General features: G+C 45.0%; 1 protein-coding gene across 1 annotated transcript in view; it reads left to right on the top strand.

Moving 5' to 3' along the window:
• The window catches only part of Slc6a5 (solute carrier family 6 member 5), a 52,732-nt gene that overhangs the window by 14,630 nt on the left and 12,972 nt on the right, over window positions 1–25,130 (top strand). The window contains exons 6-13 of the mRNA XM_047515733.1: window positions 1,090–1,231; window positions 3,852–3,984; window positions 10,580–10,714; window positions 12,433–12,536; window positions 14,196–14,320; window positions 18,991–19,103; window positions 19,844–19,975; window positions 20,894–20,993. Of these exons, the coding sequence (XP_047371689.1) occupies window positions 1,090–1,231; window positions 3,852–3,984; window positions 10,580–10,714; window positions 12,433–12,536; window positions 14,196–14,320; window positions 18,991–19,103; window positions 19,844–19,975; window positions 20,894–20,993 (984 nt within the window). The remainder of the gene's footprint in view (window positions 1–1,089; window positions 1,232–3,851; window positions 3,985–10,579; window positions 10,715–12,432; window positions 12,537–14,195; window positions 14,321–18,990; window positions 19,104–19,843; window positions 19,976–20,893; window positions 20,994–25,130) is intronic.

Raw genomic sequence — 25,130 nt, 5'->3', positions numbered from 1 at the left:
ACATTATAATGTGGTAAGAGAGACTTCAGCTTCTTCCTATTTAAAATGAAGATAATAAAATGCACCTCCTGGGTTTTATGAAGATTTTGTGAGCGAATAATTGTTAAAAGGGTCCAGCATCGTGCCTGACCTACTAAGATTCACATGGTAATTCCTACTTCTTATCCCAGGCCTTCTCAGCCTCACCACTGTGGACATTTTGTGCTGGATAATTCTTTGTTTGGGGATACTGCTGTGTGCATTTTAGGATATTTAGTACCATCCCGCTGTGTGCATTTTAGGATATTTAGTATCATCCCTGACTTCTACCCCCTAGATGCCAGTAGTACCCAGTTCCCCAGTATGAAAATTAAAATTGTCTCCAGACATCACCAAATGTCCTGTGGGGATCAAATTCATTGAGTAACACTGTGTCAGGTCTTTCACAGGCTTTCCTGAGCATGGTGTGACTTCTGCCTCCATTCACACACTATCCCCACTCTGGAGTTAGGGGAACACAGTAGGGATCTTAGATTGCTTATGATGGGTTGACCTTGGCGCCTGACAGGGAGTCCAAGGTGAGCTTGCTAAGCTTCTGTGGCAGTAACACTTCAGGAAGTTTGTTTATTTCTGATTAAATTCATTTGTGCAATCCATTTGTTTTCTATAGAGTCATGAGGACTTGGGTTTGATTCAGATTCTTTTCCCCATTTGCTGTGTGACTTTGGTAGAGTTACTTAACCTCTTTAAATTCATTTCCATATTTTAAAAGTGGAGGTAATAGTACCTGCTGTATTGGTTGTCCTGACCAACACAATCAAATGAGATAATGTTTGCAAAGCGCTTAACCCCCACCTAAAGAGTGCTTCATAAATGTGGGCCTTTGTTATCAGTACAGATCCTGCTGAGGGTACTGGGACCCATGGTCAACAGGACACAATTCTGGGCTTCTACATCTGGGTTAACACTTCCCTAAAATCACTCTCTAGTCCTGTGAATGTTTTTGGCTTGCATTTGAATGGAGACAGACAAACAGATGGACAGACAGACAGACATGGATATTCTCGGTACAGATTTCACTGTGTTTCTCTTCCATCCTCTCCTCAACAGATTCCTGTGTTATTAGTGAGCATCCCAAAATACAGATCAAGAACTCGACTTTCTGCATGACTGCCTATCCCAACTTGACAATGGTTAACTTCACCAGCCAGGCCAACAAGACGTTTGTCAGTGGGAGTGAAGAGTACTTCAAGTAAGATGGCTAGTGTGTGTGTGTGTGTGTGTGTGTGTGTGTGTGTGAATTTCCTAAGAGAAGCCCAGTGAGTTATAAATGTTCATTTTGCAGAATGGAGGTGGGAGGTGGGGTGGAGCAGTGGGTCACCTCTGTTTGCATCTTGAGGGTTCAGGGAGGGAAATTTTTTCCTCCTTTGGCTTCCAGATGCAGACTGTTGTACGTTGTGGTCCTGGAGATGAGGATTGGCTGGGAATATGGCTAGTGGGAACAAAATCAATGGTGCTGTAATTCATCATGATGATGGGGAAAAAAATTATAATCTTGATTCAATGTGATCAAAGCAGACCTTGAGTTAACCAGATCATTTTTTTTTTCCCAACTGCTCTTGACTTTCAGGGAAGAAAGGCAAAAAATATAAAATCCAGTCATGGTCAAAGTTTTAATTTAAATAAGAATTCATTCTCTCTCTCTCTCTCTCATAGCTTACTTTAGTTTTGTACTTTCTATATCTATATTGCTGTACACTGAATATTGAGGCTCAAAGATACTAGAAAATTCTCATTCTTGACTACTTTAGGAAGATTTAGTAAATTTCACGAATTTCTATCTTAAGGAAGGTAAATGTAGACATTTCAACCAAGGACAAAGAATGAATGTTTTCCAGCTAACCTTTAAGTCAGGAGTTATAAGCTCAAAGGCACTCAGAATCCTGGTAAGGAATATAAGTGAATGAGGTACAAATAAGTAAGACTATAGAGAGCAGTGGGGACTGTGGCAAATGGAAGAGAACACCTACCCTGTGTAAGGGAAGCCAGTGATGCTCAGCTCTGGTTCATCACTGCTGGTGGGAATATGGATCAGCATCATCAGAGTTTCTCAAGAGAAGTTGGAAATATAACCCAGATTTTTATTGAATCTCTACCATTTTAAATGTTAGTAAAAATAATTCAAATAAAACACTGGAGCCAAATAAAACACCTATATCGATGGGCCTCCAGTTAGTGGCCTTTACTAGATGATTAGAAGTGGTCACTCATACCTCACTGTTTCTCCCAGTTTCCATTAATTTCCGTTTCAGATTTTCTTTCCTGTACTGTCTCAAGAGGTGCATGGTTGTCTCCTTCCAGATGGAAGGGAGAATAAGGATGAATGATTAATCCTCTGAAGACAATTTTTATAGGGGTTACGTGGGTGGCCTTCAACTCACGCTGAGCAATGAGAAACTGAGTCTGGCTTGGTGGTATCTGACAAAATCTGATCACACAGTTTGTGTGGTTGGGTATATTGGAAAATGATTTGCAAACCTACTTTTGGTGTTCTTTATTGATCCCCTGAGGCCAGTTTTAATTTCTAAGAAGAAGTGTTATCAGGAGCTTTGGGGGACCTGTCCCAGGTCTCTTACAGAGTCACAGAGTAGTTGAGATGACCAGGGAACTGTGCAATTGTTGAATAAGTGGTTTACCTGCTTCGGTGATGGGGACATGGAGAAAGGCCCTCTTTTCCCACCCTGGGGAAATTTTATCTCCAAGGTTTTACCTTGGTGCCGAGTGAAGTTTCACTTCTGGTCAGTCCAACTCAACTTTTTAACCCATTTTCTCCAAGGTTTGGGACTGAAGGAGGCTCTGTCCCCACAGAGCTTGGCCCTACCTGTTCTGAAGGGCATGGCTGAGTGTGGCAGGACAGCCTTGAAGGAGGCTCTGGCTGGCTGACGGGAGAACAGTGCAGCTGGCTGGGCCAGAAATGGCACCACTGTCCTCATTTCCCTCAGCAGGTCAGAACCTGTACAGCTCTGTGAAGTCTGGTTCTTGATGGCCCTTTGTGCAGGGCACAGAAAAATGTCAACCTACAAATAGCAATTTCATACAGTAGGTGTGGCTAGGTTGTCACTGAGTCAAAGTGATTGTCTGAATCTGCTGTCAGGCTCAGTGACCTTGAAATTGACTCCTGGCCTGAGGATGGAGGCTGCCCTGCTAGCCATCCAGCCAGACTCCATTCACCTGTTCTGGATGTGGGAGAGGCTAGGAAGACTGTGACTTCTTCATTGACACAGGTTGCCAACAGCAGCTGCAAATGACCAGCAGCTCCCTTCTGTTGGCACTTGCTCATCTGCTTTGAATAAGGTCTGACCAGCCCTGCTTATACATTTTAGCTGACCTGAGCTTCAGACCTGCACAGTGCAACCTGAACTAAAATACAGATTATTGATAGTCATTTAGCATAAACAGTTTCTGCTGTGTACTAATTTTTCAGATTTAACATTATACAAATATATTCTTATAATGCAGTAGAACAATGCAGAAAATACACAGAAATTACGCCTGAGAGTTTGGAATTTCAATTGCACTTCTGGGGCAATTCCAGATGATGGTAGGCTGTCTTGCTCAGAACTGTGTGGAGGGCCACAAGTGGCCTCCTAGCACATCATTAACAGCACAGTAGATCCAGCTGGTGTCTCTACAGACAGCTGTGGGTGAGGGCCCAGACCTGCAAATCCCTCACAACCTGATCTGATTAGGTCCCTGGTGGGGAGGCTAGGGGTGGTTGCTGGGTTTGTTCAAGGCTCCTGACTCTTCTGGGGACTGTCACCCCCTCTTCTTTCCCTCTCACTTCTCTCCCTCCCCTCTCTTTGAATCCTTAGGTACTTCGTGCTGAAGATTTCTGCTGGGATTGAATATCCTGGTGAGATCAGGTGGCCACTAGCTTTCTGCCTCTTCCTGGCTTGGGTAATAGTGTATGCATCCCTGGCTAAAGGAATCAAGACTTCAGGAAAAGTAAGAACTTAGGTTTATCTAAGTAAGAGAAAGCTGTGGAACACCAAGGGTGGTTGTGTCTTAGAGCAGAGCAATGGGAAGGGAGTTGGTGGATGTAGCTGCTAATTCTGATTCTTCCCCACAGCAGCTATGGGGCTATGGGCAAATGACTTCACTCCTGTCTGCAAAATGGGGATAATAACACTTTCCTTGCAGTGCCATTTTAAGGACCCAATGAGACAAATGTTTGCAGAGCTCTGGAGGTTTGGTGAGGGTACTGTGATTCGTTTCCTTCCCATCCTAGCGGGGCAGAGACACTCATTCTACAGATGGAACCTCTCTGATATGATCTGGTCACTTTCCTTAAACTCTAGAATTTGTGATCTTGACTTTTTACCTCTGGGTTTGACTGTCAGGTCAGTTATTGCCTCTGCCAAGAAGTTGGTTGCAGATCAAAATTGTGAAGTGGTCCTTCTCACTCCTCACCTGCATGTTCTTGGTTTTCACACCTTCTTCCAGCCCCAGCTTGACACTTTCCCAACCTGCATGGCCCCAGCACTAAAGGACGACGGTCCCACCAGTGGGATTCTGACTGAGCCAGTGTTTGGCAGTCTCGCTGGGCAGTCTCTTGGCTGGACCCCTTGGAGACTATGGGACTCCTTTCGCAGCTCATTTCCAAGCCTTAGAAGGCCAAGAGCCCAGGCAATCCTGGGCCACACTGGCCTCATCTTGGGGTCACATTGACATTTTTCTATCCTCCTGCTGTTTTAGAAAATCTCTGGTGTTGGCTTAACCAAACCTTTTGGTATTATAAAACAAACAATATTATTTAGTGACTCCAAGAGGCATTTGCATGTTTTAGAATGAAAATGAAAGTGTCATAAGACCCAAGGAATGAAGATGTAATGGTTGACTACGAGCTCATAGAGTGTGCAGTGAGATTGGGTCCAGGTGTCCAGGCCAGAGCTTTCCATGGTGACATTATAACTAACTGACTTTGGAAGGATCAGACCTTCTGGGAAGACTGGTCTGTGCACCTCCCAATCCTCAAAATACCCCTACTGGGCACTTAAACCTGGCACCCCTTGACCACATAAACCAATCTGTTCTCTCTGGGCACGTGGACATGCTCCTGGGTGCTTTTTGATTACAGCTCTTTCTGGTGCTGTCTAGATAATCTAGTGCCACAGGGATGTGAATTGGGAGCACTGGTGGGTATGTCAGGGTCACCTGAGACAGCTGACAACTCAGATCACACAGTGTGGGGAGAGTCAAGCCAGCTGGAGACAGACGGTGAGGGAGGGGACCTGGGTTCTTGACCTTGGGGACTTCTCATGGTGTTTTCTGTAGAGGGACATCTCCATTTGGGCCATGAAACTTGACTGAATTTTTAATTTGCTCTAAGCTTTTGTTTTTTTTTTGTCAACATATGAAAAGAAAATGTTTTTATCTTAGCTATTCCATGAAACTTTGGTGTCCTCATTTCTAAGAGGAAGATGATGTCCAAGGTCCTCTACCTCTAGCATTATCGTGTCTGAACACTTGCTGAGTGGACTGGGGGGGTCACTTTTAGTCTCTGATTAAGTGACCCCTGTGAACCCTGGTGGCTCGGAGTTTACGAGGTTGTATCAATGGTTTTCTATGGCTGTAGGAAGATAGAGAAACGTTGAAGTGACCCCAACAACAATGCCCAGAGAGGCCTGTGGTTTCTTGGAGTCCCTGTCTTTTGTGACTTGGCATTGAGCTAGCATGGGAGTTCCATTGTCCTCAAAGGGCCCAGCCAAGGGATTAGTCATTGAGACTAGCCAAGTATTTGTGTGACCAATATTCCAATGGCAGGACTGTCTCGTATGGCTAAGGATGGAGACTATTCTTTATAGTTAAAGGTGGCTTCAACCATGATCTAGTGGGTAGCCTAGAAGGTGAAGGTGTGACTGCAGGAGGAGAGGTGATGAGTGAGGATGAGGAGAACAGCAGCCTTCTTGGTGGCATGAGGAAAAATGACCTGGTGGCTTCAGACAGAGTCAGACGAGTTTGAGTTCAGACCCTGACCTTATTATATTCTGGTGTGTAACTCTGAACAAGCTATTTAACCTTTGGAACCTGGCTCCTTACCTGTAAATTGGGGATGATAGTACACACCATAGAGGATTGCTGTGAGAAATGAATGAGATAATGCATGTGTAAACCTGGTATATGGTCAGTCCTTTGACATTAGCTCCTTTCATTTTTATTATTGCGAATGCCCATGTATTAAGGGGATCTTGTGCCATAGCAGCATCTCAAAACCTCACATTTTGGGGGAAATGGGAATAGAAAGGGAGTGTTGTGCAACATCTGTGCCAGGCTCTATGCTGACAGTTTCACAAGCATTAGTTCAGTTACCTTCACAACCCCCTGCTGGGGTAAGAACATTGGCACCATTTTACAGAGAAACTGAGGCTCATCAAGGGAGAGCAAATTGCCTGAGGTCACACAATCTTTAAGTGACTGTTGGAATTTGGACCCAGGTTGGTCTTGCTGTGAAGCCTGGACTCTACCTGACTTCTCTTCTTAGGAGGGAACTGCTGGATGGGAGATGGGAAGTGAGAACTGGGAATTCATCTTGCTCCCACTGTGGGTCAGGACCTCCACACTCCTCTCCAGTCTCTACGGTTTAGCTGTGTGACTTTGGGAAATCCCAGGATGCATCAGGACCTCACTTTTCTCATTTGCAAAATCAAGGGCTGGAGTAAAATCCCCCAGGATTCCTTTAAGCCTTGCTCTTCTGTGCTTTTTTGGAATGCATTATAACCAGTTCTTCCAACCAACTCAAAATTTATTCCTTGGTGCTGAATTTTGTAGACTTTTCTAGAAGAGGAAGTTTTAAGACGTCCTGAGCAGGTTTTTATTTTCTTTAGATCCTCCAATTTATCCCCCTCTTTATTGAGAAAGGTTTCTGACCAAAGATCAATGACCAATTTTTTTTAATGTGGGCTACCACCAGAAATAATGAACCATAATTTATTATCCTGGCCTGCATTGTACAGGTATCAATCATGAAAATTATTTGAGAGCCAAAGTGAATGGCACGACTGAAGCTGCTCATTATGGCAAGCTCCTTTGTGATTGAAATTCCACGAGCACAGTCATTTCTATGCCACAGAGATGTCCTTCCTTTCCTGCAGCACAATAAGCTTAGTTCCTCTTATTTAGGACCTGAGGAGACAAAAATGGATGGTTGCTTCTTCTTAGACCAAAGCCTTTGAGCAGCTTGAACTCCAGAGACAGCGGCGATCAGCAGGCAGCCTGAAGGTCAAGTGCAGCCCACCTGACCACAGGCGCTGTTCTGCCTGAAAGTTATGGCAACAGAGCAGAGCTCACCTAATTAGCTGGTGTGGCCTTACCACCTGCTCAGGGACCCTGTCGTGAGTAGGATGCCTCGAGGATTGAGGCCAACAGACTGAGACCAACTAGTCAGTCACTCCTGCCAAGTGTAATTCATTACTGTTCAAGTTTAATTCCTCTGACAGTACATCCCGGAATAGGTACACAGGGAATGCACTGGGCACGAAGCCTCCAGGTACACCTCTTCACATTGAGGAATCCTCAGGATTCATAAACCAAGCCTCTCATGGATTCCTGAGAGGCATCCTCAGTCTCCCTTTTCACAAAATGGGATTAATATATCTGGTCCGTAGGCAGAACTCCAGGTGTTGCAGTGTCTAAACATTGTCAACAGTCATTTGGGAACAGCTCTCAGCTGGCTAGGCTGGCAGGCGTCTTGGCGTTTCCTCCTGCAGGCTCCTGTTGTCCAGGGCATCTCCTCCTTCCATCTTTACCTCCCACCAACCCCAGGTCAGTGGTCCTCAGTTGAAGCACCCCCACCCCGCCTTGTCTTGGTCGGGGGTTGGAGGTCAGACTGGACAAGACCATCCCTGTTTTGTGACTTCCCCTCTCTTTAGTCCTGCCTCACAGCTGAGATGTCAGATGTCTTTGGGTTTCATAACATCTTCGTGCACAGAGGTTTCACTTTGTCTCACCCTTTAAGGAGAAGAGAGAAGCAGGTTTGTGGAAATAGGAGGAAGCTGGTTGCTGTCCCTTCCCCACAATCCCTAGCATTGTGAGACTGCTGTCCTGTGGGGCAGGGAAGAAGCATCCTGGTCAGTGGTTGTGGTGTCAATGGAGAGAGGAGGAGGCCAGTCCATCCTGGGGTCTGCAGCCAGAAAGTAAGAGCTTGGCCTTGAGTAATTGGGTTTAGCATCAAAAGTAACTTCTCCATTTCAGTGAATGGCAGTTCCACCTTTTCATTTGCTGAGACCAAACACTTTGGAGTCATTCTGATTGCTCTTTTCCTCACATTAGATATACAGGACATTCTCTGTGCTCTTCTTATCCTGCTCTATGTTTTCCCCAATGCATGTATCATGTGTTTTCTTTACTGATCTGTCCTAGAGGCTAACTGTGCATAGCTCATATTTATGTGTCCTATGTATTCATATATTTGCTTATTCATTTGAATAAGTGAAATGACCCCAGGAGTTATATCCTAATCTCAACTCTAACCTTTCCCAACCCAGCTCTTTTGAAGTTTCCACATGAGTTCTCATCCCTTGCAATCCCAGTGCCTGCCACTTGCTGCCAGGCTAGCTGGAGCCCCCAGCCAGGTACTCGATTCCGTGTGGCCAATGTATGTTGGGCATTCTGCTCCTACTCATGGAGGTCAGTGTTCTAGTTGCCCAGACTGGACGATGGAGGATGGAAAGGGGGTGGCTGTAAGTCAGTGGTGCTCCCTAAGCTGTAGCACCCACCCATGGCTAAGAGAGGACTTGGGTAGGCTCTCATTCCACTGAGCGTTTTTGGGCTGCAGCCTGCTCGTGAGCTAAGGGCTCGCAGTGTTGCTGAATTTAGGATGGTGAGTTCTAGGCAAGACTCAGGAAGTGGCACTTTTGTTTCTAGTGCTCCAGGCCTGTACTCTTTGTATGGATTGTCCCATTGTCCTCTTCCAGTGGCCCTGTGAGGAGCGTATTGTTAGCACCACCTTGCAGTGTGAACACTGAGACTCAGAGAGCTTAAGTCACTTTTCAAGGCGACCCTACTTATAAGTAGTGAAGTCAGGATTGAATCTCAGGCCCATGTGACCCGAGAGCCTGAGCTATTACAGTCTGCTCTCTTCCACCATCTACCATCTTGATCTCAAGCCCTTCCTTACCCTGAGCCTTGATTGATGGGTAAAGAAGGAAAGTACCTCCAACCCATCCCCATCCAACCAGTTCCTAAGTTCTGCTGATGTTACCTCCCAATGCTGGTTGACCCTGGTCCCCCACTTCCAGAACCCAGAAGTGCCCTACCATTGCACTCTAGGCCTCCTGTGACACTCTGGTCTCCAGTGTCACTAGCCTCCCCTCTCTCCACTCAGCCTCAACTTTATGCTCTTCTAAGAGTGAGTAGTGCTTTGCCCTTTCACACCTGCCTTGCCCACTTTCTTTCTTCACCTTCCAACCTTGCCTTTCCACCTTGAAGTCACACTCATCTTTGAAGATCCAGCTCAGAGTCATCTCCAGGAATCTTTTTAGAAACTCCCCAGACTGGCCACAGTGCCCTTCAATGGACTTCTGCAGCGTCCTGTGTGTAACTGCTTAGCCTGTTATTCGGACCACGTCTCTAGGTCTTCCACATTATGGGCCCCTTCATATTTAGGTAGCAAATGCCTGGAACACTAGGCAGCGGGTAGGAGGCCTGTTGAACTTCACTGCATTTAGTGACCATCTGTTACAGATCAGGCACAGCATGCCAGCTGCTGTCCATGTATTAGCTCATTTAATCCTCACAGTTAAAGTACTTACAGAAAGATACTTTTAATCTTCACAGAAAGGTACTTTTGTCTCCAGAAACTGTGATTCAGAGAACTCAGTAAACTTGTCCAACGTCATATGATTACTCTGTACCAGAGGTTCTATTTCATCTGAACCAAATGCCTCTAAATCTAAGGCCTCATGGTCTTTTTCCCGCACTGGGATGTCACATGTAGGGTGTCTGCACAGGCAGGGATAGAGATTTAAGTTAAAAAGATTTCTCCTTCTGGGTTTGATGGCACATGCCTGTAATTATAGCTACTTGGGAGGCTGAGGCAGGTGAATCACAAGTTTGAGGCCAGCTTCAACAACTTAGCAAGACCCTGTTTTAAAATAAAAAAAAAAAAAAAAGGACTGGGGATGTCTTTCAGTGGCAAAGCACCCCTGAGTTCAACCCCCAGTACCAAAGGAGAAAAAAAAAAAAAGATTGCTCTCTAATGGGGTTTTTGAGGGCTTTCCCCAGGCATTGGGGTAGGAGTTTGGGGGAGGGAGGTACAAAGCCTTCCCCTTCCCTTTAGGTTCCTTAGGGAGTTGTCCATTCAGAGGCTGGGCAGAGTGACATCCCCCCAAGCCCTCTGGTTGGAGCCTGACATACTGCACAGTCTGGGGTGTTCTCCCGGAGGCTGTATTTCTGGCCCTCTCCGACTCACCTTTGGTCCTACTCCTCTCCCTGCCCCCAGCCCTGGCACAGGGAGAACCCCCAGCAGGACTGTGTGCCCAGGCCTGGGTGATGCTCTGCTGCAGGTCTGCTCATTGCACCCTCTGCCCCGTGGCTCTTCCAGGTGGTGTACTTCACGGCCACATTCCCCTATGTTGTGCTTGTCATCCTCCTCATCCGAGGAGTCACCCTGCCTGGAGCTGGAGCCGGGATCTGGTACTTCATCACACCCAAGTGGGAGAAACTCACAGATGCCACGGTGGGCTCACTGTTTCATTTATAGTGGGCCCCGGGTGGGGGGAGCCTTCAGGGATGGGTCTTCCTGGGATGGTGTTTGGCAGAAAGGGTCAGATTTCCTCCCCTCAGGGAATATCACTGTCTACTTCTAACAAGCCCCTGATGATCTTGACACATTAGGAGCTTAGGAAATATTTAATGAGAAGGGGGTCACAGAGGGTTTTCAGATTCCTGGAATAGCTATCCTATAGCCAGAGAAGCCGTGAAGACTGATAATGAAGAATGAAATCCCTTTAGTAGCTCCGGGCCACCTCACGCCCTTTATCTGTTACTAATTATAGTGCATTGGAAGTAGTTTTACTGGTTGGAAAATAACAGCACTTAGGTAAACTGCAAGCAGTTCTGTTACTTTAAAGGCTCCAGACACATTTGAATACTTCTTGTACACACAGAGAACCCGCACACACTTGACCTTTCCCTTTGCGTATTCAGGACAGGCACATCTTATTTTAAATTCACAGTCCCCAAATCTCCAGATGAGGGGGTGATTGTTTAATGAGGGATGAATTTTCCTCACCTTAAAGAAAGCTCTGCTTTTTCAGCATATGTTAAAAACACATAGCTGGGATGGAATTTGGCTGCACATAAAAGAAAATCTCCATATAATATCAGTTTAAACAAGAAATAATATCTTTGCTCCTCATGCACTATGGTGATAGTCAAGGGCCTGTTGAGTGACCCCATGATGTTATCAGAGACTAGGTTCCTCTCTTTCTGCCTCACCATCCTCAGTGATCAGCTTCCATATAGTTACTAGAGTCTAGTCATCGAAACAGCGTTCCAGGTAACACAAAGTGTAGGAATAGAAAAAAGTACCCTATCTCTCTTTTAAAGAGAAGGCCCAGAAGTCCAACAGAGCGATTTACTTTCACACATTTGGCCAAAAACAAAGTCACATTGTTTTCTTCCCCTAGATGGGAAAGCTGGACATATAGCTGTCCTTAAATCAGATCACTGCTTTATTTCTAAGAGGACATGGGGGAGTGGATGTTGAGACAGGCACAGATTTTGCCAGCACACACTTGAACTTTCTTTGTGCAGATAAGCATAATTTAAAAACAGGATTTAATTTACACAGATGATAGTCACTCCACCAAATAAGTCACATAGGGCTGTAACTCGAACTCTTGAGTGACCTGGAGTTTTATGAAGATAATCAAGAGGAATTACCTAACAGGACCAAGATGTGGGATCAGCCAAGCTCAGGAAGGATGTGGCACTGTGAGATCCACTCTCTTGTGGCACCAAGGTTGCTTTACGGTGATCAGGGGTCATAGAATTTCAGGTTTTAATAGCAGTATTTATATAATCTGTAGAAATATCAATTTAAAAGGCTTTTTATGACTGTATTTTGCTGTTGTAAATTGTTCTTCTAAAGAAATGGCTCTCCCCTTCTGTCTGGATTTACATGGTAGGAAATATGAGCATGAAATGTGCACATGGCTTATCAAGTTCCTCACCTTTGAAAAAGTGATTTGAAAAATCTCCCAGGTAATTTGAAACCTTTTGGCTTCAGGCACAAGTGAGATATAGTTCTCATTTTTGTGGGGGTCCAACATCATCTTGCCCCTGTCTGCCTTTTCCCTGGGAAGATGATGTGGCATTGGGCATGTGAGACTGCCCTACCCCGAAGTCAGTCTCCTTCAGTGACCTTGACTCTTCTCTCCTTTGGCCTTCCAGGTGTGGAAAGATGCTGCCACACAAATTTTCTTCTCTTTATCTGCTGCATGGGGAGGTCTGATCACTCTTTCTTCTTACAACAAATTCCATAACAACTGCTACAGGTAAGTGGAGGCCCTCCCAAGAGTCAGAGGTAACTGTTAAGTGAAAATAGGGTTTGGGCAGAACAATTGACTGAGTTATCAGGTGTCTGAGACCACACCCTCACACTTAACCTGACATACAGCTAGAGATTTACCTCTGGCCTAGGAGAAGTCACCTACCAAGCCTGGTTGCCTACTTCTGGACCCCAACTTACACTGCTGACTGACACATAGTGGTGATTCAATGGCTATAGGATGGAACTGAGCCCCTCTGGAGGTGGCCCTCATTTGTGAATTACTATACATAAAATCAATTAGTAATCCTTTACCAAGTATGGTCATCAGTCACTTGACAAATATTTTTCTAAAGACCCTCCATAGGAAAGGCAACGTGGTACACTGGAAAGGTCACTTTGAAGTCAGAACGCACTTGACTATGAATCTACCATTTTGTAAACTCCCAGACATGGACAGACATGTTCTTCTCAGCATTCATTTCTTCTCTACAAAACACAGATGATAATATTTCATTGAGGGGTAAGAGATGATGTGTGAAGTTCTCAGAGCAATATTTTGCCCATAGTTGGTGCTCAATAAATGGAAGCAGCCATTATCATTATTATTATTTTTAAAATACTGTATGAGATATATTATGAACCAAGAAATAAAGATTTGAAATGTCCCAGTCTTCACATGACTTAAGATCAAGGTGAAGAAATATAAGATCATGGGTATGATTGTAGGTTCAGATTGTCAGACACACTCACAAGACTCAACAGGCTTATTGAACACAAGTTCAATTGATTTTAAGAAAGGGTATGTAGCAGGGAGCATAGCCATGCACAGAAATAGGATCTCAGAGACCTCTGGCACCCAGACTCAGCTTCCAATGTCCCAAGCACTTCATAGCACAACTTTGGGAGTAGAGGTTGGTGATGAGAGCCATGTGAGTACTGTTCATCTTGAGTGGCTTAAACACCTCTGGTCACCTGGCCTTGGGAGGATATCGTCCTTCCCCCATTTGTGGGTAGCTGCCTCCCACACAATTCTAGGTCATGCATAAGCAATGCTGGCAACCAGGTGTGGTGAGCTCAGTCTCGTGGTTGGATGGATAGTTCATCCAAAGCAGCTGCCACAGGAATTCATTAATTCACTGGTAAAACTTTCCTTAAGCATCTCTGAAACTAGAGGAAAAGACTACAGCTAACTTGTGGCCTGAGTGGTCTGGGACAGCCTTGTGAAGTGAGATTTATACTAGGCTGAATTTCAGCAGGTGCAAAGGGGCAGGGAGTGTATTTTACAAGTGCAGAAACAGCCTGAGGCAGAAATGAATAGGAATGAGTGGGATAGGGGTGTTTGGAGAGACCTGGTAAGTGGGATTGGGGAGATGTTCAAGATTAAGGTGCCAGAACATTCAGTGTCTGGTGAGGGTTCACCAGGGCATTGAGACACGGTCTTTGGAGTTGAGAGTGAGCCCTCCCTCACCAGACACTGAATCTTCTGGCACCTTGAAAAAAATGGAGTTGGTTAGGTCAGTAACTGGGCCCTCCTCCTTTATGCACACATGTACACACATACACATGTGCACGCAAACACACAAATGGTATGCACTTGTCCTTCCCCTGTCCCTTCCTACTCACAAAGTTCACCTAATGGCAAACTCTGGTCTCTCCCTTCCAGGGACACTCTAATTGTAACCTGCACCAACAGTGCCACAAGCATCTTTGCTGGCTTCGTCATCTTCTCCGTTATTGGTTTCATGGCCAATGAACGCAAAGTCAACATTGAGAACGTGGCGGACCAAGGTACAAGGCATTTGTTCCTTGCTAAGGCAGGGAGGTCACCTGGCTTTCTGGAACAGGCGCAGGGTGGGGAGCACAAGCAGCATGAGCCCACAGCAGCGTGAGAGCTGGCCTGTCTCCAACCAGAGAGATTGCTTTAAAAGCCTCATTTCCCTTCTTCTCCATCTTTCCCTTGCTTCCTCTTACTGGCGCCCCAGCCTGAGTGAGTAAGGTCTATACCTGTTATAACTGTTAGGTACGAGTAGAGGACTCATTAAGCAAATCAGTGCCCCTGGAGCTGATGTGGGCACAGCCTGCCGCAGGATGACATTCCTCTCGGAGGGCCGTGTGGAAACCGGGCATGAAGACTTAATGAGCGCTGGCTTCAGAGGAGCCTTTTCCTTACAAAGCACTTTCCCGATTGTTAGGTCAAATGTGTTCTCAAGGCCTTCTGCTTAGTTAGCAATGCAGACCTGCTATTTTATTTTCCCCTGTGAGTGGAAAGGTTGGATGATGGTGGCTGTTGGGAGGGGGGGCCTGTGGAATAATTGTTCTCTCTACCGGAGTGATGCTCATATTAATGGCTAACATTTATATGGTGCTTTCAAGTTTACAGCTTTCACTTTTATCTTATTTAATCCATATTTCTAGAATAGCATTTACAGAGAGAGCATTTAAGATTTTTATTTAACTCTTTGTTTCCACCCACTCTGGCTCTATAAAGGGTTTGGATATTTAGAAGGTTTTGGGGATTGAGGGATTTCATTGTGGTCATTGCTTGTCACTATGGTCTTACTCTCTAATCAGGCACTTGCGGGGTGTCTTGGTGTGTGGGGGCTGTGCTAGGTACCGAGGGGCATGTTGCTAGGCCCCACGCCACCCAGGGGTGAACCTGTGCCAAGCCTGTCTGGCAGCCATCTTTCTGTAAGGACCTCACTGCTGTTCTCAGATAATGTCTCAGATGTCAGTGCAGGAGAGAGGGAAACTCTAGAAATGTCACTTTTTTGGTGGGCTGACCAGTTTCTTCTGGTTCCTCCAGGATAATTAATTATGGCTTTAATTTGTGCTGACAGGGCCTCAAAGAGTTAAAGAGCAGCTATATTGCTCTGTTCCGGGGCTGTACTTGCTCTCCCTGGAGAGAGTGTGAAACCCGGAGGGATGTCTGGTTCTGCAGCAGTGCACTAAATTAGAGGGGCCCTGGGAGCTCAGCAAATGCTTTTTCCTGGTTGAGAATTCGCGAACTCCCTGTGAGGCAGGGAGAGGAGGTGAGAAGGCTCTGTCCTCAGGAGTGTCTGAGCCACCCCCAGCTGTCCTATGACCTCATTTCCTCCCAGCAGAGTTGCTGAAGCAGATGCATGTGCCCCACTTTCTAGCAGATCTGAGGCATCTTGCTATTTTTTTGTGACATTACTGAGCTTGTTGGGAACAAATGGCCAAACTGCCAGAAATAGCGATTCTTGAGATGCGGGACATATAAGTTAACTGTTCTGAGCTCTTTCCTGACCTCAGAAAGGAATATGGGGTGGAAATGTGGCTCAAATAGAATTTTTCTTATCCTCTGTGTGATCAGCAGCAGACAGTTGTGTGTGTTTCTGGAATTTCCTTTCCAGTATTTTTCAGTATTCCTCAGATTTAGCAGGGAGAAGGGCATGTCTAGAAGGTTCTAGTCTGTGGCATTAATACTTTCTCTTTGGCACAGGAACAGCAGGTCTCCTTCCTTATAAGAGAGGAAGAAGTGGCCCACGGGACTGCCCCCCAGGCCCCTTAGGGAAGCTATTTCTGCTTATCTGAACTTGCATATATTCTTATGTGTACTTTATAAGCTTATTTCCTCTGGTTTAAAGAAGGATCTGCAGAATCCAGGTCAGATACTTGGGATCAGACTTGCATTGAATCCCACCCATGTTATAATATGAAGCATTATTAGCATATAGACATTCAGTATATTTTTGCTGAACCAACATTGGTAACTCAGTGTTTGTCTTTAGTCAAAAACAAGTTCTCCTTATTGACCGAACACTGTTCTGATTCATTTACTACTCCCTTCTAAGGGAGGCATTTCTGTCAAAATTATGACCCCAAATCTTGACCACATCAGAATTTGGGGTGGGGGGTGAGAGTGGCATTGGTGATGATACCAAAATGTCCTCTACCTGTATGACAGGCATAGGGAAGTGAAGCATGCTCTTCTCAGGGATCTACTGCAGAAATGAACACTACAGGGAAGACTGCCATTTGAGAGTCATCTCCTGTGCATCTGTATCACTGTTTGTGGGACAGTGATTCACTTTCAGAGACAAACCTGAAGCCCTACAAAGATGCTTATCCAATAGCAGAAAGACTGGGTTAGAATCGAGTAAACAAAGACGAATGTGCTCTTTTTATTTAGAATTCCCAAGTATTGATTGGGAATTCCCAATAAACCAGGCTTTACACATCCTAGTAGTTCAGAGACACTGCTGATCAAATGAAACACCCTCAAGACCGATTCCACCTGCATCCAACCACACATACATCCCCTGCATCTCAACCCTCTGCCCCCAGGCACAGGGTCCAGGTGATGTGTCCTCAGAGAACTCATTCATTTGAGATAAGTATCACAGCTGAGTGACCACCCAAGCTGTGCTGCAGGTCTCCATGTATTGCTCTGACCAGAGACCCAAGGTTTGTCTTCGGTGGTGCTCTGCAATAAGCGAGACTCTCACTATGGCATTTCCATAGGCACTGTCCCCAGAAAGTTGCTGAGATGCAGAATTCTATCAATCCCCTGTGATGGGAAGAGTAATAAAGGTCTAGGTGTAAACATGTGCATTCCTGCTATGTCCAGGCATGTTCTAAGCCCTTTGCATGTTGACAAATTTCATTCTCACAAAACACTATGAGGGTAGGGACTATTATTATCTCCATTGCTAGAGAAAGAAACTCAGGTTTGTCCAGAGGTTAAACATGGTCCTGTGGTACCGTGGCTATTAAGAAACAATATTATTTGCTAGATGATTCCACTCCCCAGGTACAATGGATAAATGAAGTTTGCTCTAATATAGCTTGAAAAAGTGCCTTCATTTGAGTCCTTTAGGGAGACAGCTGAAATTGAATCAGGCTGATATTTTGAAATCAACCCTCTGGAAAGTATAACACCCCAAAGGGTTGAATCCTGTTTAAGTGTTCTGTTGAGGTCTTCTGGCAGTGACCATTTAAGACCTTCTTGTCAGCTTTGTGGGCCTGACTATCGTCAGCACTGTGCTGGCCTCCTTGTTCTGCATATGAGACCTATTTTGAGCTGTAGTTTAGTAGACTTTTCTTTGATGGTTCACATAGGGAGCCTTTGGAGTCTGGCTCTATAGTTTGTTCAATAAATGCATAAAGCAGGGGTATTTTAGGTATTTGAAGCTTTATATTTCAAATGCCCTGAGGCCCTAGCCAACTAACAACCTGATAAATTTCAGTTTTAAAAAAATATCATTATGCTTGAGTAATAAAAACTGCAGGTGCTGGGGTTTTTGGTTTCCAGACATGGGCTGGCTGTGGGTTATCCCAACACTGGTGTTTACTCGTTTCTGCCCACATCATTTAGCTTTCTGCTTACAAGGAAACTCACACCTGCCATGTCTTTAGCCACTTTTGGTTATGATGATCTTCCCAGTGAGACCATGAGGCAGCAGGGGCTGGCCGAAGAACTTTACAGTAGCTGAGAAAACTACAAGTTGGACAGCTCCCCACCAGAGCAGCCTGTGGGATTCTTAGGAAGACCTGAATCAGAACCTCTAATTACTAAGTTCATCACATCATCCTCATAATAAAAGCTAATATTCTGTGAACTTTGATGATATGCAGGGGCACCATGCTCAGTGTATCACCTGCATTTTAAAATTTGTTCTTCATAACAACATTGCTGATTAATTGAGGTACTATTGTTATTCCCATTTTACAGATGGGTCAATTAAAGGCTTGCAGAAATTAAGTGACTATCCTAGGGTTGCATAGCTGGTAAGTGGTAGAGTCTAGATGTGAATCAGGTCTGCCTGACCTTTGGAGACTAAACTCAACCCACGCCATGCTTCATTGTCCCTCTTCTCAAGGAATTACTGGTGGGCCGACTTAGCCCCATCTTTACCAAGTAGGGCAAGATGGTGATGGACAGATTCATGTTTTATGTGAGTGGCTTCTCTTGGAGAACTGAATAGGAGGGAGTATAGCTAAAGGGGGAGATATATCATTCTGTTGATGTCCTAGCCTTTGGAGCAGGGATCTCGACCTCAGCACTGCTGACATCGGGGTTGGGCAATCCTATGTTGGTGGGAGACTGTCCTGGGCATTGAAGGATATCTAGTCATATCCCAGGCTGTACCCACTAGATGCTAGCAGCCATACCACACCACCTCAGTTGTGAGAATCAGAAGTGTCTCTAGACATTGCCAAATATCCCTTGGGGGGCACAATATCATTCCTGATTGAGAACCACTGTTCTAGAGGGTAATTATGCTCAATAAAACATAATAATCCAATAAAATGTAGTTTCTTGTGTTATTTGCATGGAAGACAGTCTGGTCTAATGGGTGGAGATGAGTACAAAATAAAAACAGTGGACTCAGCATGTAATGAGGAGGATTCAGGATCTGTCAGTGGTGAGGAGGCTCTGGGAGGAGGGACTTGGATCTGGGCTGGTCTGAAATAAGCTGTCTTGTTGTTTGCAGGACCAGGCATCGCATTCGTGGTTTACCCGGAAGCCTTAACCAGGCTGCCCCTCTCTCCGTTCTGGGCCATCATCTTTTTCCTGATGCTCCTCACTCTTGGACTTGACACTATGGTGAGCCCCTTTCCCTCCCCACCCTTTCCTGGGTTCCTTCCGAAGGCCCCCTTTCCTGGGTCCTGGGTTGAACATGCAGCAAAGAGGTAGCCTTAGCCCCTGAGGAATGAAGGGAAGGTGAGGTGTCTGTCAGGGCTCAGGATTACTTGGCAGTTTTGGGTGCTCACGTGATTGGGCAGAGGAGTCATCCTCTCTCTTTCCTTCCCTCTCCTTGTTCTCCATGCCAAGTTTTAGCCTGCATACTTCCTGTCTTGGCATGATGTTGCTGAAGTAAATTCTGTGGGGCTAGGTAAGGGAGAATAATATGAAGTGAATATTAGGGAAATTGCTCTGGGGCTGAGAATACTACAAATCATGCTGACAGGTGCTCAAAGTTCAGTGGTTGGTGCAAAGAGGGTTTTTCCTCAAGTAGAAGATCAAATGTAAGGTAACTAGAGGAGAGGAATTTACATCTCATGAATACAAAACGTAGCTTAAAATGTCCTGATGAATGAATATGAGTGTATTCTCCGGGGGCTGGAAGTACATTTTCCAAAACTCATATTCTGCTTGAATTCCCCCAGCTGGCCATGTGAGCTGGGCTCCTTTAAGGTCTTTCAGACCCATCAAAAGAATGCCATCCTAAAAACCAAACCTAACCCAAAATACAGACCTCCCTGGTAAGACATTCAGTGGGCTTCCGGGGGTCTTTCTAAGTGGGACAGTTTGACTCAGATGCCCATTTCTTGACACCGCCCCAGTTTGCCACCATCGAGACCATAGTGACCTCCATCTCGGATGAGTTCCCCAAGTACCTACGCACACACAAGCCAGTCTTCACTCTGGGCTGCTGCGTTTGTTTCTTCATCATGGGCTTTCCTATGATCACCCAGGTAAGAGGCCTGCTGGGCACAGGCCTGGGGCGGCACAGGTGACTCTTTCCCCTTACCCTTAACTCTCAGGACTCAGAACCATAGCTGAATCACTGCCATTTTCACATAAAGGGCACCAGTCCATTAGGAATTCTGACTGCAGAGGGAAATATGCCATTTTGGCTACTGGTGATGCTTCTGGCATGTTTGTAATTAAGATGTAGCCTTCTTGAGCCAACAAGGCAGGTGTGTCCTACTTAAGATGGAAAAGTTAAAAAAATTCAAGTTTTAATTTACCAACCAGATATATTTCCAAGATATTACTCATCACATATGAAAGTCTACAGTGACTTGAGCTTCCTCCAGTTCTGAGTGTCTTGGTAAATTGAACGTTAACTTCCTTCCTGTATATACTGCTCCTGCTGTTTCTGTGACCTTGAGTAAGTCACTAATCTGGGCCTTAGTTTATCTATAAAATGATGGATTGAAATGAGATGGTCTCTAAACCTCATTGACTATAGGGCTACTCAAAAAGTGAGGAAGAGACATGTGGGCATGTCTGAGGACTACCCAGAGATATCCAAAGACCATATGAAGGTCAGTCAAATGCAGATATCCAAATGGAAGTGACCATGGGCTGCTTAAAGCAGAAAGGACACTCTCCAGCAGCTTTCATATATATATCTCAGATGTTGACCTTTGCTTTTGGAAATAAGGTATTAAAATACTTTTTTGGTGCTTGCTCTATTGATTAATTCAGAGTCTGTCAAGGGGCTGCTTTGCTAACTGGCAAGGGCTCCAGTTTACAACTTGACCAGGTGACTGCCCTTGAAAGGAGGGGAGATGCTTTGACTCCTGTTTGTACCTGACTCTCCTCAGGATGGAGACAGAGCCCAGCTCCAAGGCCCATTTGATGTTGGATTTCCTCTCTCCCCTTAGGGTGGGATTTACATGTTTCAGCTTGTGGACACGTATGCTGCCTCCTACGCCCTCGTCATCATTGCCATATTTGAGCTCGTTGGGATCTCCTATGTGTACGGTAAGGGAATCACTGTGTCTGCTGTCCAGGTAGAACTTCAATGTCGCTAAGGCATTCTTTGCAAGAAGATTTCCCATAGTTAACAAGACAATTAAAGATTTAATTGCACCTTTACTTGCAAGCTTGTCAGGACCACTGTGGTTCAGATTTAATAGGGAAACAGAGTAGCTGATGGTGAAACTCATCTTTTGTGTCAGAAACTCCAGGGCCCTGCCTTTGGTTATGGTCTGACATGTGAACAGTTAATGCCTGTGGACAATGGTCAGGTGACAGAGGAGGAGGGCTACCTTGCAGGTGTGAAATTATTTCTTGGTCTTGCAGCTGCAATGTGTGGAGGTGTGGGGTAACTCTGCATCTGGTCTCCGGATACAGTCATGAAAACACAAACCACTTGGCTCACAGATTCTTAGGAAATTATTAGCACCAGGAGAGCTTGTGCACAATATCTTAATCTCAGATTTTTCCAGGAATAAACTACCAGTTCCCTTATGATTTACTCATCCTACTATCACCATAGCAACCTGTATCCCATTATAGGTAGAGCTGTTATCAAGGACAACAGGAGTGGTGAGCTGTCAGATGCCATCTTTGTCCTTTGCATGAAGGTGCTTGTCTTTGGGGTTTCACCAGGGGGTCTTCTGGTCCCTGTGTGCACTGCCAGTCAGCACAAGGCAGCTCACAAATCACTGGGATTACAGGGTGTGCCGCCACACCTGACTCTGCAAGCACTTTTAATACCAAATATGTGAATTTGCAGAACAACCAACGTTCCAACAACTAGTTTGTCTAATCATTCAATTCTGATACCACTCAATACAGATGCTGTATGTTTGGAGTTCACTCCTGTTTAAGCTAACTTAAGGTGCCAGTTGCAAGACCCAGAATAACATTTATATTTATGATTCAAGGAACTATTGACTTCTTTGTTCCTGAAAGTCTGCTCAGAACTGTCCCTACATTAAAACATCCGTAATACAGATATGACCACCATAGCAAATATCCTAAAGGTGAAAATTTCCAGTTCAAACAATCTAACTGTGTTTCAACCCCCAAAAGAGATAGTAACATGCTCCGATCTAAAAGGTGATGCAGGCTGTCACTTGGACTGCAGGGTGTGAGTGCCCTCAGATGCATCCTGTGGTGCCCAAAAGAAGAGGGGTCCAGACCAGAGGTACCTGCAGAGTTCTTCCCTTTAAACTGGGGTCCAAAAAAGCTCACTCTGACTGCCATGTGTCCTTGATATGAGCATCTTGCTTTTAATGTAATCATTAGTCTCCCACTCAACAGGCGATCAATGGCATTTTGCTTTCCTGGAAAACTCTTTAAGGTGGAGGAGAATGGGTAGGAATCAAGATGTAAATAGGAGGGCTGGGGGTGTAGTTCAGTTGGTAGAGTGCTTGCCTCCCAAGCACAAGGCCCCTGGGTTCAATCCACAGCAGGGGGGGGGCATGTAAACAGGAAACCTTGGTACCCTAGAAACAGGAAGATACTGAAGTCAGTTTTGAGTATTGGTTAAAGGAAATTTGTCTCAGACTAGATATGGTATCCCTAAAAGGAAGAGTTTAGTTCCTGGCAAGAGGCGTGGGCAGGTCTGCCAACCATCCTGAGGAGATCAGAGACTAAGCTGCCAACATGTTTGGCTGAATAGACAGTCAGGACCCTGCAGTAATGCTGTGATTGAAGATCGGATGTCAGAGTGAGGGTGAAGCTTCAAAGTGCTTTCTATCTGAGCAGAGAGTGGCAGAAGCCCAGTGCAATCCAGCACAGTGGATCTTAACTGTCTGCCCAGATACCAAAGGGCTTATCTTAGGCAAGGAGAGGTCTCTGAGGTTCTGCTTTGGAAACTCAACCCCTGGTGGGTCCATATATTAGCTGAAGTCACCAGATGGTCTTTAGATAAAGTCAGGGAAAGCACTTCATTTGCAGTGCTGGCCCAGGTGCAGAGAGTTATCTCATTTACCTCCTCCTTTACCTGTTTCCTAACTGCTAATTGCCACAAAAAGTACATTTGCACAGTGCTCTCTTATAAAACAGGCCTGTGCAGTGTGGTTTAAAAGCATTGTTAAAATAGAAACCTTTTAGTGTTTCTGTTTTTAGAAGTTAAATGGTTACCCCTCTCTCATACAAATCTGGTAGTAGATCTCTTGGTTTTGAAGGAATAAATAAATCCTGAGTCTTCAGTTCCTGGTTCATGATGGATTTACAGGAGACAGAAAATTCTGGGTCTCTATGGGTGCTGATATTGGGTCAGCCTGATTCAAGAATCAGGTTGACTCATGCAGGATTCAGGCTAGATTTGGATCTAGATGGAGTTTGAAGAAATAAAATTTCAGGGAGAAATAGCTGAATTAAACTAACAGTTGTTAGAGATGAAAGGAAAAGCCTGCACAAATATGTAAATTGTATCCCAAAGGACAATGCACTCTATTGAGATCATGAGGCCCCAGACCTCAAGGTTAGTGTGAGACAGTTGAACACAAAACTGTGAAGAATGAGCATGAACCTGACCGATTTGGTGCATTGCCTTCTAGGCTGCAGAAATTTACGAATAAGCAAGTGAATTGCAGAGATTTGTGTTTTCTATAGTCTCTAGAGTATAGATGATGCTTCTCAAGCGGTTGATATGTGGTGGGTGCAGTTTTCCAGTTTTATCATTAGCCTCAAAGAGCTGATCCAAGTTCTTAGGTTAACACGCCTCAAAGGCCAATCCCCAGGTGGGAGGTATCCAGGGTTAAAAATGGAACTCCCCAAGTGTGGTGTAGGAGTGATTCCTCTAACTGGATTTTTACCAAAGGAGACTCACTTTGAAAAAGTGAGGTGCATGTTTCTTTGAGCCAGTGCAAGAGTGGCTGGAGGAACAAGGTGATTGAAGAGACCCCACGGAGGGATCCCACCTGCAGACAAACTAAAACAAAACAAATTAACAAAAGAGCAAACAAAAGCTGCTCCCCCACGAACTCTGCAAATCCAAGCTTTGTTTTTTTCTCCGTGGCTCTGCTACCTGAACTCCATCTGTACTTGTGTTTCGGTTGAAATGACACTGTATATACCTCCCACTCCAGAGTGTAGGGCCCCCAAGCTCCCTTTGCAGGGGTTCAGTATACATTAGGACTGAGAGACTTCAGTCTGTTAATAACTCACACAGTGAATGTGTGGGTAAATAACCAAGTATTTATTGGGGCTTACTATATGTTCTGCGTGCTCCCAGAAAAGGGAGCTAGGGAAGGGGTAGTTTCTTACATTCATGGAATTTGCTAACTAGTTACAAGGCAGAGCAAACACACTTAGGACATTGAGAAGGTCAGAGATAAGCTGAGCACCTGGCTGTGAGCCCTTTTACTATCCGGAGATAAAGGAGAGCCTGTGTAGTCAGGAAAACCTTGAGAAGGTGGTGTCTCAGAGATAAATAATATAAAAACAAACAAACACTGAGACTTAGGAAGTGTTAAACTGAATTCCCTAACAAAGCAGGGAAATCCTAGTTAACAAAGAGGGATTTGGTTTTCAGGGGTAGGGACTTCATATTAACTGTTAAAGGAATAATGTTGGGGTTTGCTTGTCGGGAGCTACACACAGGATGGAGACATAATTTCTGGGACCTAGCATAAAATGAAAATATGGAGGCTCTTTTTAAAAGTCATTTAAGAATTTTAAGGTGGTGGTGGGAGAGCATTAAGTGAGGGGAGGTATGTCTTTCTGGGGCCCTGTGAGTTGGCACAGTTCAAAAAGCCAGGAAGCTGCTCTGACTGCTTCCAGAAGACTATATCCAGGTCAGGGGCAGGGGCATGACTTATCAGCACAAAAGCCCTAAGTTGCATAAGCACAGTGATTGGTCAGCTGACTCAAGTCCTTGTCTACCCAGTCCAGGATTGGTTGTCTGCATGGAACTTGATGAGGTCTGGTTTTTGAGTCTCACATCTGTTTGTTGAGTCTAGAACAGTAGCATGACTTTACCTTTTTTTCTCCTCCTCTTTTTCTGCTCATTCAGACTGGTGATTGAGAAGTGGTGGTTCAGATTCCTTTGGGGCCCTCCTTGCTACCCTGTCCCTCTAGGCTTAGACAAATTTCTTGAACATGAACTCAAGGCTCCAAGAATAATTTGTTTATTGTAAGTTAGGTTTGGAAGGTAAGATGGAC

This window comes from Sciurus carolinensis, chromosome 11 (assembly GCF_902686445.1).
Source record: "Sciurus carolinensis chromosome 11, mSciCar1.2, whole genome shotgun sequence".
NCBI lineage: Eukaryota > Metazoa > Chordata > Mammalia > Rodentia > Sciuridae > Sciurus > Sciurus carolinensis.
The sequence above is the reverse complement of the archived record's forward strand: the minus strand, read 5'-3'. Positions and strand labels throughout refer to the sequence as shown.